The 18,995-nt window shown below is 31.2% G+C and overlaps 2 protein-coding genes across 7 annotated transcripts; both read left to right on the top strand.

Moving 5' to 3' along the window:
- Positions 1–4,038: 4,038 nt before the first annotated feature.
- Positions 4,039–9,664, top strand: LOC112022362 (calcineurin B-like protein 9). 6 transcript variants are annotated; one of them, XM_024054945.2, is made up of 9 exons: positions 4,039–4,197; positions 5,064–5,199; positions 5,943–6,025; positions 6,734–6,793; positions 7,224–7,332; positions 7,468–7,520; positions 8,616–8,696; positions 9,068–9,180; positions 9,298–9,664. In XM_024054945.2, the coding sequence occupies exons 2-9, from the start codon at positions 5,121–5,123 to the stop codon at positions 9,359–9,361; spliced, it is 642 nt and encodes a 213-aa protein (XP_023910713.1). In that variant the 5' UTR covers positions 4,039–4,197; positions 5,064–5,120; the 3' UTR covers positions 9,362–9,664. The 6 variants fall into 6 exon arrangements, with proteins under 6 accessions (XP_023910713.1, XP_065621973.1, XP_023910712.1 ...); XM_065765901.1 differs by having other exon boundaries at positions 5,041–5,199; XM_024054944.2 differs by having other exon boundaries at positions 5,035–5,199.
- A 1,525-nt stretch (positions 9,665–11,189) lies between these two features.
- Positions 11,190–12,405, top strand: LOC136064310 (calcineurin B-like protein 9; the record flags this gene model as incomplete). The annotated part of the gene is made up of 3 exons (XM_065765900.1): positions 11,190–11,279; positions 11,831–11,943; positions 12,061–12,405. Coding segments are annotated over 3 exons (267 nt in total), but the record flags the coding sequence as incomplete, so codon positions are not given.
- Positions 12,406–18,995: the final 6,590 nt, after the last annotated feature.

Here is an 18,995-nt window from a genome sequence, read left to right as displayed (position 1 = left end):
TGATGTTATAGTTTGTCACGAATCAAGTGTGTCAATTTATGCTTAATTATGGTGTTTGCATTGATTGATGACAATTAATGATTTTTATGTTGTCTCAAACACGCTCACACATAGGGATGGTCATACCCATTGGGTAATGATATCCAACCTTACCCGATCCAAATGTTTCGGTAATACTCGTTCTTCATGGTGTAGAGTCTATCGAGTAGATCCCGAAGTTCGGGTAGAGTATGGATATTATCCAAACCCGACCCGTATTTAAAAAAAAAAAAAAAAAAAAAAAAAAAAAAAAAACCCTAAACCTCTCTCACTGTCACTCACACTCTCTCTGCTTCTCCTCAGTCCTCACGTCACTCTCTCTCTCTTTATCTCTCCTCTTCCCCATCGCTTTCTGCTCTATTGTTTCTGCGTTACGTTTTGGGAAGGTTCTGTCTCTCACATATACACACAGTTATTGGTTTTGGCATCGATTTTTGCTTGATTCTCGTTCCTCGTTCTCTGCGAATCAACTGGGTCTTCCTACCACTCTCTTTCCTTAGGTAAATGACTCATTCTTTTCCCTCTTTTGCTAGTTGGCTTCAAAGAATTCTTTTCTGTGGGTATTAGGTTTGGGATGGGTATATAAGATACAAACTCTAAACCCTACCATAGGTTGTTGTTAATAGATCATCATCAACAAAGTTGGGAAAAACATTTATGATTGTTGTTGTCGATTTGTGAAGTGATCTGTGCTCAACACCACAAATAATGGAACACCTTTTCTGCTTTTCAAACCTTTTTTCACATGTTGCCTACATCTATATCCATGCAGAGGTAACATGGTACAATCCTCTATAACCAAACAAGGGCATGTGATGAGTTGTAAGCTTCCTCAGTCATATCGATATTAAAAATATAAAAATTTCCTGCATCAATTCAAGCTACTAACTTGAATGTGTTAAACACAAACAAGTTGGAGAGAACACATGAAAAACGAGACATTTTTGTTAGATCTTGTCGTTTAAGATTCTTTGGATCTTGTGGCATTTTATTCTACACATTTTGTCCAAATATATTGGCAAGTCAAGCATCATTTGTGGCCAAGCAAAGTATATCAAGTCCTTTTCTTGAATCTTGAGGATTGCACCAAATCACAAAATTATATATAGAGGCTTCTTTTCTTTAAAAATATGAATTCTAGGGTAGTCCTGTTAGAGCATTTGATCACAAGCGGGGTTCATGAAAGCAATGTTTATGATTATTTTTACCATCTTATAAAGGCCCTTAAAGGTGTGGAGAGAAGAGTTAGAGACATTAAAAATTCCATTCTGTTGAAGCACAGTTTAGAAAGCTTATGCTTTTGTTAACTACCGCCCATTCTCATGGTCTTAGAAACAAAATGATAGTAATTTACAAAGTTGATGCTTTTGATAAAATGGACTCCTTCCTCTAGAATCTGCATAACTTATGTTGGATCCTTGCATTGTAGTTACAAGGAAAGAATAAAGTAAAAAATGAAATCATAGGCCAGGACCAACTGATATATCATTACTCATGCACATAAAGGCATGGCTGAACATTGGTTTAGAACTAATTAAAGTAGTCAATAATTTTTTACTTATCGTCAATTAAGGGATTCTGAACAAACCTGTCTAGGAAAAAAAATTATTTGTATCTTATCTTAATAATAAAGAGTAATTAATTATCCTAAATTCAAATCTTAGTGTATCAAAAAAAAAAAAAAATCTACTTAGTATGCTAATTTAAAAAAAAAAAAAAAAACTACTTAGTATGCTAATTGGTGAAAATATAAATAAGGGAAGTTGAAGTAAATAAAGTGAAACTAGGTGTTTTTGGATAAACACGGAAAAGGTATGAACTTTCTACTTTAAAAAAAAAATGTTGAAAGAAATATTTTGAAATAATATAGTTAAGATTGCCTAAGATACAAGTTAGGGGAAATTTAGTACATGAGAAAATGAAATCACATTCTAGTGTGTGAAGCTAGTGATAATAGCATTCCACCTAATTTTGTAGCTTTATATATAGTTTATATTGGGTTTTTACAAGACCCACTTTGTCTGTATTTGGTGATTATTTTATTTGTAATTATAACCCTTCACAAGCTTAAATGAATTCTAAAAATATTATAAGTTCATATAGGGAGGAATCTTCACTGTGTAGTTTGTATTATGTGATTAATTTATTTGTAACCTTCACAAGTATATATAACAAATGAGTTTTAAAAAATTAATGAATCTCCACACACAAGTTTATAAGATTATATAGGTCTATTTTAATAATATGATTCATTCAAACTTATAAACAAGTTGTATGCCTTATCTTACGCATATTAGATCTTCTAGATCTTCAATTGTACTTATATATTCATAGAACAAAGTTTGGTTACAAATTAAGTTGCAGCTAATGATTTTAACCTCACTTAATATCTTTTTATTAGATGTGAATTTTAACAAATCCATCATTGGAATATATTTTCTTTTTATATCTTTTATGCTTGCAAAATTTTCAAAATATCTAAAATCAATAGCTATATTATCAATCAAATATTTAAATTTCAAGTTTTTATAGTTTAAAATTATGTATAAAAAATAAGTTTATGGATAAGATAGTAAATAACATTCGATTGATATAAAATTTAACATCCATGTTAAAAACATAAAACACATGCAATCTAATGAGTAGATTTTCAAAATATATAATTATGTTAATATTTTTAGTGAGAGCTTTAACCATCTACTACAACCAAATTTGTAGTCAAAAATTGTACATATCCAAATTTGTCGCCATATTATATAAACTTAGACAAGTTTTCATTAAGTTTCTTGCTACTTATCTTAGCTTACCCACCCGTGATGCAATTATTTTAAGAATTCCTTAGAAACCCAATTAATGATTGTTACTGCAATAGAATTTTTTTTATAGGAAAAGGAAATTTATGTACTATATAGTAATTTAAAAATCAAATGGCTAAGGTTAACACTGGAGTAAAGAAGTGTGCAAGAGAATTATTTTAAAGCCAGGCACTTTTGCACATCCTGTGACAATAAGTCCGAATTTTGTTTTATTTTATGTGCAAGTTACATTTATTTATTTGTATGACTAATCAAGCTATATAAGTTATTTCCCCTATTTAAAAAAGAAGCTATATAAGCTATTCTTCTAAAAAAAAAGTTTTATCTTTTTTTAAAAATATATTTTTTAAAGGGAAAAGATAACAGATTTCTTAAGTCCATTAATTTAAGAAATATTTTTATAAACATTTTTTAGAAATTTTTTTTAATAATTTTTTATATTTTCAATGAAAGCAGTATTGAAACTTTTTTTAAATAGTTCATTAACAAATTCCTTAAGGCACAACTATTAACCAAACAATTTTTTAAATATAAGAAAGTAGTTTTACATATTCTTTTTTGATTACGACACATGTGAAAAGTTACATACGCGGTAGATGAAACTTAAAAATCTCTAAATTTATAATAGTGACACGTCTTTCAAATTTAGTGGCTGTCTATTACTCAATTGTCTCCTAATAGACCAACAAGGTTTTATCTAATAATTTTGTTTTTTTTTTTCTTTTGATAGATAGGTTATGTATTAAAATAAAATACTAATTTTTGGCCTCTGAATTATTGGCTAGAATTTTATTTTTTTTAATTTTTTTGAGAAACAATTGACTAGAACTTAGACGACCCTTCATTCTTCTCGTGTTTATATGCAATGAATCTCTACACCTTTTTTTTTTTTTTGGATAGAAAATAGAATTAGAGAGGGGTTGCCGAAATTAAAAAAAAAAATTTATTTATATGATTATGGTAGTTTCTATAAAAAAAAAAAAAAAAAAAAAAGATTATGGTAAGATGGTAAACGAATTCCCGTTAAGATTTGTTATTAAATTTTTTTTTTTTTTAAAAGGAATATTCCGAAATGCCAAAGCCTAGAGCCTAAGGCTTCAAGTCGTCCTTTTGCACGCGCAGAAGTAGAACGTGAAGGACACGCGCCTCACCCACATCCACTTCCTATATTTTCTCAGAAACTCGCAGTGTCGTTTCTAACTTCGCAACAGACTTCTCTCGTTTTTGAGAGAGAGAGAGAGAGAGAGCTTATTTTTAGACAGCTCCTCAAATAAATCAGCCGTGAGTTTCTCGGTTTCTTCGCTTCCCTCAAACTCAATCTCTCCCTCCATCTCTCTTTCTGGTTTGTTCTCGTCCTCAATTCTGTGCCCGTTATCTCTTTTTATACAGTTCTCTCTTCGATTTCGGTTTTTCGGCCAATTTTTGTTGGTCGGTGAGTTTCTCTTCCTTCCTTTCTTTTAACAAAATCACAAAAAAACAAAAAAAATATTATGTTATGGGTTTTGCATGGATTTTAATTTGAGGTTTTGGGGTTTTGGGTTTTGTTTGTTGTTGTAATTCTGTGTTTGTTAGCTGAGAAATTGATGGAAAATGTAATGTGTTTTGGATTTGGATGATGGGTCTTTGATGCTTGTTTGTTATTAGTCTCTGGGTTGGTGAAAATGGAGGAATATGATGTGTTCTTGCAAGTTTAGATTTTGGGTCTTTTATTATAAGTCTCTGTTTGATTGCTGAGAAAATGAAGGGATATCATGCAAAATAAAATCTTTATGCGTAAATCTTGGATCTGTTTTATTTGGCGGAGCTATGGGTGAGGAAACAAGAATAAAAAAAATCTTTCCTTTTTTACTTTCTTCCTTCAGTTTTTGAGGAATTAAATGTTGTAGAGAATGATGTTGGTTGAAAGCTTTATTTATTTATTATTTATTTTATTTTCCTCTAATTTTTCATTCAAGGAAACGGTTTTAGAGAGTTCAATTTTTCATGGAAGACTCATTTGAATGATTATACTGAATTCTTGGATCAAACAATGAATCAATCAAATTTTAACTGATTCATGTGGTGGAAAATTTCAATGATTTTTTTTTTTTTTTTTTGCATTTAATTTTAAATTGGGATTTATTTAAAACTAATTATTTTTCTGCATGGCGGTCTTTGAATTTGGATTTGTAATTGCAAGGTTAAGATGGTTTTGCTGATATATTGTAGTGAAGCCTAGGCGCTTGTTTTCAAGGGCTCTGCTTCCTCCGCCATCTTCTTCCGTAAATGGGCTGTTTTCAGTCTACTGGAAGAAGACAGGTTCCAGGACACGAGGACCCAATTGTTCTTGCTTCACAAACTGCTTGTAAGTTGCTTCTTTTACTGTTTTAATAATTGAGGTCAAGCATAAGTGTCATGTATTTTGCAATTGTAGACTCTGATTTTTCTAAAAGTTGTGATTATAGTGTTGGTCACATCTAATCGGACTTTATGTTCAGAAAAGATAAATTGCTAAGAAGAATAGATAAATCCCTGCATGATGTAACTGCTATGCCAGTTATCTATCATCCTTGGGGGTATTGTAATGCCAGAGAAGCTCAAAAAGTTGGTTGGCATACACATTCAGGTTTGGCTATGCCAAAACCTGTGAACTTCATTTTAATCCAGCTTGGGCAAGGAAGACTGTACAAAGAAATAACCTCCATTTACAAGTCTTGTATGTAACCTGTCTTGTCTTGGATATGTCATAGGCTCAATGGATAACTTAATACATTCAATTGTAATTATCTGTAAATTGGAGATGCCTGGTACACATCATAAATGAACGAAGGAAATGACAGCTGACTTGTCTGCCTTTACTCTAAGACTAACCTTTGAATTTAGATAATAATGAAAGCTGAACGATATTTTTATCCATCTCCATTTTATTCTTCTTTCTTTGAGTATCAATATAATGATATTGGGGTGAAGGGTGAGGTTGTGAGTTCAAGAAGCATTGGGTCTGTGTAACATATAAATATAAATACATATTCTATTTATTGTACATTCTCACAACTCTCTCTTTCTAGTTTTAATTTTTTCATCTTGTGTGCCTTTTTTATTTCCCAGTTACTGTTAGTGAAGTTGAAGCACTTTTTGAGCTTTACAAGAGCATTAGCAGTTCTGTAATTGATGATGGGTTGATAAACAAGGTATGTTTGTGCTTAAAACCAAGGCTTCTTCTCTTCAACAGTTTGCTTATCATGTTGCATTTCCTACCATGTTGCTTCTATCTGAATTTCCTTGGTTTCTTTTTATATATTGTTCTAAGAAATATTGGCAAGTCCCATTATGTGAGATCATGGATTCAAAATCCATTGGGTGCATGCATAACTTACCACTAAGGGAAAAAAGTGAGAGAGAAGAAAAATACATAAAGGCGTTCGCTTCTTTGTGTGTATTTTTTATTTTTCTAAAAAAACATAAGGCTTCTTCTATGCTTCTGCAACCATGTTCAGATTGCAAGGGCATGTGCTTTCTGTGACTCTGTTTCTGTGATTGATCATCCGTGTTTTTTTCAAAGTTGAGCCATGGCCCTTTTGAGTGTGGCTTCATGCATAGATATCCTATCCCATGATGGTGGTGATGATGAAGGAACTTAGCTTTTATAATATTACTTCCAAATATTAATTTTCTGATGAGATTCTCTCTCTCTCTCTCTCTCTCTCTCTCTCTACCTGGGTTTATAGCCTCACAATTAACCTATTCAGTTTCTAAGTTACAGACATGCATGTTATTTGTTGGGATGACATTTGTTATACTTGTCCATTTCTATGTTTAGTACACATCTATATATATTTGGAAATGTGATTGTTCAGATTTTAATTCAATATGTGACATTGACTTTGTTATATATGCAGGAAGAATTTCAGTTGGCACTTTTCAAGAACAGGAAGAAAGAGAATCTCTTTGCAAATCGGGTATTAAATCTTTTCATTTTACCTTTTTATATACTTGTCTAGATGGATATTGTAACAATATCTTAGTATTAAACCTATGGTAATTATTAATTAGAATTTAAAGCAAATCTAAACTCTCTAAATTTTTGGATAAGATATTTTTATATTTTTGTATCAATGATTTTTTTTAAGTGGTGATTACAAAAAAGTAAGTGCTGGCCTTTTGCTGAAAACTTTAATTATTTAAATTTGTATTAATCTCATTTTAAGTATTTTCTGTGATTTCGTTAATCATTTGATGAGTTTAATGTAGGTAAAGAGGAAAAAAAAATTATGGTTAATATTGATTGAAATGTTACGGCATTTTTTTTTCTCTCTTCTTTGTTATGCAATGTATGGAAGCTTTCAATCAATTGTGTTTGTTTTGAGATTGGAGTAATTTTACATGCAGATCTTTGATCTGTTTGATGTTAAGAGGAAGGGAGTCATTGATTTCGGTGACTTTGTTAGAGCACTTAATGTCTTCCATCCCAATGTTCCTCAGGAAGACAAGATTGATTGTAAGTCATGGATATGATGTATTTTGACCTTCAATTGTAAAGTGTAGTACTGTTGTTTTCCACGGTGCTATGCATATCCTTACTGTATCATATATTTGACTGTTATGAAAACTAATATTTATATTTATTTTGCAGTTTCATTTAAGCTCTATGATTTGGATAATACAGGCTATATTGAACGACAAGAGGTATGTTGTTGGCTTAAAATTTTTCTTGTTTATACCTGTTAATGCAATTTCAGGACCCTTTTGCTTTTCTGCTATGGTAGTTCAAATTGTTGGGTGAGAAAATCACTACATCTAGAATTTTTTTTTTCCTTCTTGCTTGGTCAGATTTGGTTGGTTACTGACCTATCAAAGATAAAAGAGATTTACGTGGTTACTGCTGACTAGTTGAGAATATGAGTTCAATCAGGACCTATTGAGCATGTAGCTAATTGGTGTTTTCTTGTGAATCCACATTGGATGTCTTTATAGTTTGTCACTTTCCAAATTAAATAGTATATAGGACATGATCAATCAGGACCTATTGCGCATGTAGCTAATTGGTGTTTTTACTGACCTATCAAAGATAAAAGAGATTTACGTGGTTACTGCTGACTAGTTGAGAGTATGAGTTCAATCAGGACCTATTGAGCATGTAGCTAATTGGTGTTTTCTTGTGAATCCACATTGGATGTCTTTATAGTTTGTCAATTTCCAAATTAAATAGTACATAGGACATGATCAATCAGGACCTATTGCGCATGTAGCTAATTGGTGTTTTCTTGTGAATCCACATTGGATGTCTTTATATTTTGTCACTTTCCAAATTAAATAGTATATAGGACATGATCATATATTTTGTTTGGTGATGATCTTGTTTGCAACCCTCTGTTAAGATCTCAGAAAAGGTGGGGATGGGATTCTATTGAAATGCTCAAGAGAGAAAGCCACCCCTTTAAGTGGATTTGTCAGTTTTCCCTTCTTTCCTGTTGCAATCTCCAAAATAACATGGGTTACACTTATGATAAAAAAAAAAAAAAAAAAATACAAAAAGTTCGTTCCTTGTAGGAAAACAACATAGCAATCCAAGCACAAGTACAAAAATAATAATTTTTTATCAAGATCAAATGAGCTCCGGGGAGGTCGTCACCTTGTCAATTGATTTTCTTATTTCTGGTGTACAAATACATATCTAATTGGAAAAGAAGTTGCAGCCAAACTTCCAGAATTTGTTTTTTGATTTCATATTCTTTTATTGAAGCATCCTTGTTGGCATCTTCATTTATGTGATTTTGGCAGGTCAAGCAAATGTTAATCGCACTTCTTTGTGAATCTGAAATGAAGTTGGCTGACGAGACCATTGAGATGATACTTGATAAGGTGAGTTGTTTCATACGTCCCAGAGTAAGAAGTAAAAACAATTACATGGGGAAAGATTATCAGCCCACTCTAGAGTGTGTTGAAGCCTAGATATTTTTAATAGCGTTTAACAATTTAGTTATTTTCTGTCTGTTGATACTATTTTAGTCAGGGTGAATGTCTGGTCCATTGAAGGGGAACATATATAGGGCAGGATATATGTCTTGCTGTGTATTTTCCCCCGCTTCTACTTCATTTTCTCTTTTCTTTGAAATGAAAATGTGAAAGGTTATGCTTTATGATTTGCTGGTAGGATCTTGATGGTATGAAACTTAATCACTTTCAATTTTACGAACAAATGGTTTACTATTGAGCTCTTCATGTGTGTTCAGACTTTCTTGGATGCTGATGTGGACAAAGATGGGAAGATAGACAAGTCGGAGTGGGATAATTTTGTGGTCAAGAATCCATCATTATTAAAGATCATGACCCTCCCCTATTTGAGGTATGAGGAAAATTATTTGTCATGTATATAAATGACATGATTTATCTCCTGTTCATACAAAATATCAGTCACCAAGTTCTGACATTTTATAATTCACAAATTTTGAAATGAATGCAGGGACATAACGACGACATTTCCAAGTTTTGTGTTTAACTCTGAGGTTGATGAGATTGCAACATAAAAAGGAAATAGCTTAGGAACATTATCCAATTAGTGTGGATGATATTTGGGTGGAATTTTTTAGTATAATCATTTGGGAGGAAAAAGAAAGGTACTGTTTTGTAACTTTTGTTTTTGTCTCCCCCCTCCCTCTTTTTTTCCTGGAAGAGTAGGTTGATGTAATACAAGTGTTATTTACATCGGCTTATGAAGTGTAGGTAGATATGCATATAAATTTAGCCGAACTCAGGCAATTGTAAAACAACATTATAATTGGAAAATTGTAGCCAATTTTCTTTTAAATAGTGTTGAATTGAAATGTTAATTGTGAGATTGTATATATTTATAATGTAGTGGTGTGCTTCCCACGTAAACATGAATTGTTGCCTATTTGGGTTTTTTTTTGCAAATATGCTACTTTAAAAAAGAAGTTAATCTGTAGAAATGGTGGTTTAAGGCCAGCAGATTCTTTGTGGGGAAATAAAATTACAGGATGAATGCTCTTTTTTATTTATTTATTATTATTTGGATTTGTAATGGCCTTTTAAATAAACCCTGGTATGGATATCACAATTGGGCTCTTATATTATATTATTTATTATTATTATTATTATTATTTTAATGGTCTGTGACAAGTTTCATCATGACAAACGGGTGGCATTACCCAGTCCAAAAATAAAACTGGGAAAAAAAAAATATTTTTAAACAAAAAGTTTATCCTTTTTTTTTTTTTTTGGTTAAGAGGAAATATAATTAAACAACTAGTAAGCCAAAATGGGTAAGTTCGCGGCTGAAAGCCTACAATAGTTAACCCCATTAACATCAAAGCATAACAACTCCTTAACAAAGTTTGGGGCTGAATCAAAAACACACAAATTTTCCTCCATTGCGCTGCCATTCCTTGCAAGCGCATCAGCACTACGGTTTACTTCCCGAAAGACATGGCTCACCCTGGCATGGGACAAAAAGTTTACACTTTTCAGTTGACAACTCGACCAACCAACCAAATCGATTTGATTTGAAAATTCTAAAGTTGTATTCTTTCAGTTTGGGATTGGTTGTATTTTTGGTTTATGACTTTTTGCAAGTTGATAATCATTTTTGGTGTTCGATTTTTTAAAAATTGATAATCCATGTATTTATATTTATCTAAGAAACTTAATATATTCTACTAAACGTATTGTGTGTGTGTATATATATATTTTAATAATTTAAGAAATTGTAAATAAGTTTTTCTTTTCATAGATTATCCATTACACTGAGAATTTTGGACTATATTTAATCGTTTTGATTTCGGTGGAGAATTTTTAATATTCCCATTGATTTTAAAATGTGTGCTCTAAGTTTATGGGGTCTGAATTTGAACCTGAATTAAAAATTTCTTATTTACCTTTGTAGTCTATTTTTTGAATTGAGATAAAATTCTACTTTAGTCTAATTTAACTCTATGTGTTAAACTTCATTTTGAAAACTTGAACCTTAACTTTTACTTCTCCCACCCATCAAAACTTGTACTTGTAAAGTAACTATCACGCTAAAGGTGCACCGTAGTATTTATCTTTTGAGTCTTTTTTTTTTTTTTTTTTTTTTTTAAAAAAAAAAAAAAAAAAGGTTTGTTCCTTGTAGGAATACAACATAGCAATCCAAGCACAAGTACAAAAATAATAATTTTTTACCAAGATCAAATGAGCTCCAGGGAGGTCGTCACCTTGTCAATTGATTTTCTTATTTCTGGTGTACAAATACATATCTAATTAGAAAAGAAGTTGCAGCCAAACTTCCAGAATTTGTTTTTTTGATTTCATATTCTTTTATTGAAACATCCTTGTAGGCATCTTCATTTTATGTGATTTTGGCAGGTCAAGCAAATGTTAATCGCACTTCTTTGTGAATCTGAAATGAAGTTGGCTGACGAGACCATTGAGATGATACTTGATAAGGTGAGTTGTTTCATATGTCCCAGAGTAAGAAGTAAAAACAATTACATGGGGAAAGATTATCAGCCCACTCTAGAGTGTGTTGAAGCCTAGATATTTTTAATAGCTAGGTTTAACAATTTAGTTATTTTCTGTCTGTTGATACTATTTTTGTCGGGGTGAATGTCTGGTCCATTGAAGGGGAACGTATATAATGGCAGGATATATGTCTTGCTGTGAATTTTCCCCCGCATCTACTTCATATTCTCTTTTCTTTGAAATTAAAATGTGAAAGGTTATACTTTGTGATTTGCTGGTAGGAGCTTGATGGTATGAAACTTAATCGCTTTCAATTTTATGAACAAATGGTTTACCATTGAGCTCTTCATGTGTGTTCAGACTGTCTTGCTGTGTATTTTCCCCCACTTCTACTTCGTATTCTCTTTTCTTTGAAATGAAAATATGAAAGGTTATATGCTTTGTGATTTGCTGGTAGGATCTTGATGGTATGAAACTTAATTGCTTTCAATTTTACGAACAATTGGTTTACCATTGAGCTCTTCATGTGTGTTCAGACTTTCTTGGATGCTGATGTGGACAAAGATGGGAAGATAGACAAGTCGGAGTGGGATAATTTCGTGGTCAAGAATCCATCATTATTAAAGATCATGACCCTCCCCTATTTGAGGTATGAGGAAAATTATTTGTCATGTATATATATGACATGATTTATCTCCTGTTTATACAAAAAATCAGTCACCAAGCTCTGACATTTTATAATTCACAAATTTTGAAATGAATGCAGGGACATAACGACGACATTTCCAAGTTTTGTGTTTAACTCTGAGGTTGATGAGATTGCAACATAAAAAGGAAATAGCTTAGGAACATTATCCAATTAGTGTGGATGATATTTGGGTGGAATTTTTTAGTATAATCTTTTGGGAGGAAAAAGAAAGGTACTGTTTTGTAACTTTTGTTTTTGTCTCCCCACTCCCTCTTTTTTTCCTGGAAGAGTAGGTTGATGTAATACAAGTGTTATTTACATCGGCTTATGAAGTGTAGGTAGATATGCATATAAATTTAGCCGGACTCAGGCAATTGTAAAACAACATTATAATTGGAAAATTGTAGCCAATTTTCTTTTAAATAGTGTTGAATTGAAATGTTAATTGTGAGATTGTACATATTTATGTTGTAGTGGTGTGCTTCTCACTTCACCATGAATTGTTGCCTATTTGGGCTTTTTTTGCAAATATGCTACTTTAAAAAAGAAGTTAATCTGTAGAAATGGTGGTTTAAGGCCAGCAGATTCTATGTGGGAAAATAAAATTACAGGATGAATGCTCTCTCTCTCTCTCTCTTTTTTAATTATTTGGATTTATAATGGCCTTTTAAATAAACCCTGGTATGGATATCGCAAGTGGGCTCTTATATTATTTATTTATTTTTTATTTTTTAATGATCTGTGACAAGTTTCATCATATCAAACGGGTGGCATTACCCAGTCCAAAAATAAAACTGGGAAAAAAAATATATTTTTAAACAAAAAGTTTATCCTTTTTCTTTTATTTTTTTGTTAAGAGGAAATATAATTAAACAAATAGGAAGCCAAAATGGCTAAGTTCGCGACTGAAAGCCTACAACAATTAACCCCATTAACATCAGAGCATAACAACTCCTCAACAAAGTTTGGGGCCGAATTAAAAACACAAAAATCTTCGTCAATCGTGCTGCCATTCCTTGCAAGCGCATCAGCACTACGGGTTGCTTCCCGAAACACATGGCTCACCCTGCATGAGACAAAAAGTTTATCCTTTTCAGTTGACAACTCGACCAACCAACCAAATCAATTTAATTTGAAAATTCCAAAGTTGTATTCTTTCAGTTTGGGATTGGTTGTATTTTTGGTTTATGACTTTTTGCAAGTTGATAATCATTTTTGGTGTTCGATTTTTTAAAAATTGATCATCCATGTATTTATATTTATCTAAGAAACTTAATATATTCTACTCAACGTATTGTGTGTGTATATATATATATTTTAATAATTTAAGAAATTGTAAATAAGTTTTTCTTTTCATAGATTATCCATTACGCTAAGAATTTTGGACTATATCTAATCGTTTTGATTTCTGTGGAGAATTTTTAATATTCCCATTGATTTTAAAATGTGTGCTCTAAGTGTATGGGGTCTGAATTAAAAAATTTCTTATTTACCTCTGTAGTCTATTTTTTGAACTGAGATAAAATTTTACTCTAGTCTAATTTAACTCTATGTATGAAACTTCCTTTTGAAAACTTGAACTTTAACTTTTACCCCTCCTACCCATAAAAATTTGTACTTATGAAGTAACCATCACACTAAAGGTGCACTGTAGTATTTATCTTTTGGGTCTTAACTTGTCTTATTGTTAGTTCATTTTCAATAAGATAAGATGGTTATTCTTGAAAGTATAGAAAAAAAAGTTAATGTTGCACTTTTTTTTTTTAATGTTACACCTAATTTAACTTGACAAAAATTAGGCTTATAGTTTGTCCCTTGTAAATCTGTGATAAATTAAATTCTAATATTTAAACTTGTCAATTAAAACCCTAAACTTTACAAAGCATAACAATCTAGTCTCTATCTATTCTAATGAAAAATCACTAACGAAGCAATTTGAGTTATGGGAGGAAATTTTCATTGGTACCTATGACATCCAAACGTCACTATTTTATCATGGACGGTTTGTCTTTTTCTCTCTATAATAATAGAGTGGGATACTACGCTGAGAGGGTAGAACATGTATTGTAGAGAGAAAAGGATAGTATTGACAATGTAGATGAAGACCGAAGAGAGAGGGGGTAAAACGATATTGTTTTCGTTCAACATTAATTGGATTTTGATGTGAGTATGAACTGTCAATTTGAATAGCTAACCTCCTCAACAGCGCTTATGACACATCAAATCCATTGTTAGTTTTTTTGTTTTTTGTTTTTGTCAAAGATGAATGGATTCAATAACATGATGTGCATATAGTTTTTCTCACGTCATCAATAACACCACGTAATTAGATTTATTAGGCTTTGAAGGAAAATGCTAACATACATAAGGCTTGATTTGTTAGAAATATAAAGTAGAGGAGTTAATTGTTTAAATAAAAAAAAATTTAAGGACTAAATTACCACATTAAAAATCTTAGGGTGGTATTTGCAAAATTTTCCTTAATATTTTGTCAACCCTAATGTTATATCACATGCGTTCTTTCTTCTTTTTATTTATTTATTTTTTAATGTTTGTCATGTTCACCAAATTTCTTCAATAAATGCATTTAGTACACACTCGCGCATATATATGCGTGTGTGTATTGAAGGCATACAAAATTAGTAAGTTTTATGTTTTAAAATAGGTAAAAATGTAAAACTGATCCTTTAACTTTCACATTTTTTTTATTTAAGTCCTTTAATTTTCAGTTTTGTCAATTTAGTCCTCTAACTTTCAATTTTTGTCAATGCAGAGCTTTGTTACAACTCAGTTAGTGGCTGCCGTTAGATCCATTGAAACAACGCCGATTTGCTTCTTCTTCTTCTTCTTTTTTTTTCCTAGATTTTTCTTATTTTCTTTTAATTCCGAATTTAAAAAAAAAAAAATTTAAAACGGTGTCGTTTCAGTGAGTCTAACGGCAGCTACTAACTGAGTTGTAACAAAAGCCTACATTGACAAAAATTGACAGATAGATAATTGAATTGACAAAACTGAAAGTTAGAGGACTGAAATGAAAAAAATGCGAAAGTTAGAGGGTTAGTTTTGCATTTTTTTCCTTCAAAATATTTTGTCTATTAATGTATTAATAGGTTTCATTGATCAATAACATATATGACATTTTTGCACCCAATTTTTTGCTCCATAGTTGATATTAACTATTCATGTCTTACCACATTATACTTTTGGTGCGATGGTCATTCCATAAGTATAAGTGTTTATGAAGTGTGAGGGGTAAGGGCCGGGGTTTAAATTTCCAAGAAGGAGTTTCATACACATATATTTAAATTAGGTTAGAATAGAATTTCTATCTTGTAAAAAAAAAAAAAAAAAAAAAAAACAACAACAACAACAACAACAACAACAACAACAATTAAATTAGGTTAGAATAGAATTTCTATCTTGTAAAAAAAAAAAAAAAAAAAAAAAACAACAACAACAACAACAACAACAACAACAACAACTATTCATGTGCTACAATGGCAAGGATATATGTAGAATTGGAATTGATGTCAAATTTTCTTTTGTATGAGATTGTACTAGTCTTCCCCCCTTCCACCCGCCACCCCCTCTTCTTTTTTAGTCTTAATTTAACCTAGATCTATATATGATATATTGATTGGGTTGTACACACACATAAATATCTGTTTATAAAAAATTAAAAATAAAAAATAAAAACACATAAAAATCTTAAATTACATTTATAATTTGATGAAAGTCTCAAATATGAATTTATTTTTCTTGCTGTTAGTGTTTGTAGCCATGTAGTTTAGCTATAAAAAAAAAGAGTAAAACTTTTTTGTTTTTGATAATTCGATAATTGGTGGAGTTTAATTGTTTTTTATGTAGTTTTAATTCGATAGTTGTAGTTTGCTTTCACCGGTTGATGTAGTTTTCACCTTACTTTTCCTGCTCGATCTACTTTAACAATAATTTATTTTTCCTACTTATTTTATCACAGGAGAGTAGAATAAATTAAGTTTTTTCTACTTTTCCATTTAGCAGCTGGTGAGCCTTTCAGCCGGCTCCTCATTGCTAAATCCTTTAATATCTAGAGCCCCAGAAATCTATTAAAACTCTACCCAATTCACCCTAAATACAAAGCTTAGTGTTAGGATCATCCTTCCAACCCTAAACCAATCATCAAACCTTGTGCTTAATTAAAGGTAGGATTTATTGAACCTTTGGTTGTTTGCACTTACTTCCAATTTATCAAAAACATGTTTTTTTTTTTTTTTAATCCAAAAAATATGGAATGATTTAGGATCAAAGCATGCTAGATTTTAGTTTGAATTTCAAAATGTTCATACGCTAGCTGTTCATACTTCATATGTTCAAAAAAAATTTCTTCAAACCCCTATATGCTAGATCTTGCTTTGTGTGAATTACATGCAATTTTCTGTTTATTTTTTTATGACATGTTGAACGATTGGATGATATGACATGATGGTGTCTACCACATTTTAGAAGACTAATTTTTTGAGCAAGGTGGTTGCTTAATACATTCTCATCTCATAACTTAACCCCCAATCTTAGATTAATGGTTCATAAACAAGGTAATGTCCATTGTAATTTTCATTTTTTTTTTAATTGTGAAATTGTAGGGTCACAATTTATGGCCCAAGCCCAAAGAAGAATTGGGTGATGACCCAATAAGCCCAATACAATAAATTTGTAGAGAATTGATTGAAGAGCTAGGCCTTAATGAAGTTAATAACGGCTAGTATGGATTTAGAAGATGAACAAGCAAGAACAAGACTCATTGGATTGAATAAATTCATTGTCTGAGGAGATCATTTGGAGTATAAATCAATATGACTGTTAATAAATACAACTTTGATTACTACAGTGTTTCTTTCCTCTTTTTTCTTCGATTTCCCTCTCGTGGAAGATCTCTCACATTATATAGTTTCTCTCAAGCCATTCTGATCCTACACTTGTCAATCATCTAAACTTTCACTTGAGTACACTTGTCCTATTAGACGCATTTTTTGGTTTTCTGTGAATTGTAGTAGCTGAGACTGCACTGTTTAGGGGTCTTCTCTACATAAATGTGACAAAAAAAGTAGCTACAATGTATTTAATGCGGTGGTTGCAGCTTTTCCTTTAGATATTTCTGAGTTCTTATCACTCCAATACATGCTTGAAGCTCATCTTCATCATGTAAACCTCCTGATATGTCACCTAGGTTGCTGGACTATAAATTCGATTTGTATTTGTTGTGTTCGAGGAGGATTTACTCCTCGGACCGTTCTCCACCTGTTCCTTCCTTGTGAGAGTTTAAACTTGGGGTCTCTCTTAATCACTTAACCCTCCTCGGACACGACCACGTTCCCAGATAAGACCTAAGGCCCAATATACAAATTTGGGCCTTTATCCTTATAGAAATTATTTTCTTATATGTTTTTCTTATTTTTCCAAGAATTAAAATAAGTGGCACCCTCAAATGTATAATCCTCAATTTAGGGAGGTAAATATCATCAGTCGAATCTTTATTTTGAGAGACAATTAACACAATCTCTCACCTATTCACATGGGCTTAGTTTAGTCAAAACAAAAACTAACCCCATGGTTGTGGTCTCTCACATTTTTTTTTTTTTTGGAGAGTTTCAACCTATGGCGTCCGCTCCTGATGATAGCTCTTTATCATTAGACCAAGACACCAATCAGTTTTTGGTGTAGGCGGGGATTGAACCCCAGATCTCTTATACAACCATCAGAGACTTTACCAGTTGAGCTAACTGGAACCCACATGGTCTCTCACAATTAGATGGCATCATATAGCGCAAGATCTTCCAATAGTATTATTAATTGCAAAAATAGCAAATAAAAGATTGATAATAACTAGCAAAAGCAAGCCACAAAAAAGGTATATATATATATATATATATATGGATGGGTTCAAATTACACTTGGTGTAACTCTAAAGAGTTACACTTTTTTTAAAACCATTGGATTTAAGTAGATCCAATGGTCAAAAAAAGACACTCATTTATGCTAATATTTTGATTAGTATCTCATTAATTATTCCTTATTTATTGCATTCCATACCTATCTCTTAACCTAAAAAAACACAAAAAAAATATAGGTCTCTCTCTAAAAAACCTTACTTTGATTATTTTATTAGAAAATAAAATGTAAACATTTGACAAGACCAGTAGACAAGTATACATGTATGCTCGAAATGAAAGAATGAGCCTTGACAATGGTTCCTAAGTACATGAATAATAAGAGCTTATAGAAACATAATTCCCAAACAAATTAAAAAGCTGTGATCCCTCTAAAATTTCAACAACAATCCATGAATCCTTTCCTGAAGTTCAAAGGTGAGCATGATTTATCCCAAAGAGAAAAAGAAAGGTAGGCATTTAACGATCTTTTAATACCATATTCTACATCTAAAATACACTACCACTTTAATAACATTTTCTCTCTTTGCGTATTATGAACAAAAATGTCAATGATCCATCATTTAGGGTACGTTTGGTACACTGAATGAGAATTACGATAGGAATTGTAATCTTTATTACTAGGAATAAAATTTGTTGTAATGTAATAACTAAACCTATTTACTAGTTTGGTTCTAAATTATATATTAGAATGAAACTTAACATTTATTTTAGGAAATTTCTTACTCATACAATTATATCTCTTTGAAAATTGTTATTTTTAAATTTAAGAGAGATATGTGTTATTTTTTATGATTTTTTATTTTTATAATTGTTAGATGTATATAGAAAGTTTGTTTATTTGGAAATATATTAAGTTTTGAAATTATTGCTCTTACTAAGAAATATTTAATACAACCTTTTAAAGATGAATAATTATTCCTCATTTTGAAGAATAGTTATTCATAAGGAATGATTATTTATTGTAATAAAAATATAACAAAACTAAGGGCACGTTTGGTAGACTGTAATAAACACTGTAATGTAATAGATATTCCTATGGTATAATTATTCGGTTATTTGGTTATGTTTTTATTACAATGAATA

This window comes from Quercus suber, unplaced genomic scaffold (genome assembly GCF_002906115.3).
Source record: "Quercus suber isolate HL8 unplaced genomic scaffold, Cork oak 2.0 scaffold_662, whole genome shotgun sequence".
NCBI lineage: Eukaryota > Viridiplantae > Streptophyta > Magnoliopsida > Fagales > Fagaceae > Quercus > Quercus suber.
The sequence above is the reverse complement of the archived record's forward strand: the minus strand, read 5'-3'. Positions and strand labels throughout refer to the sequence as shown.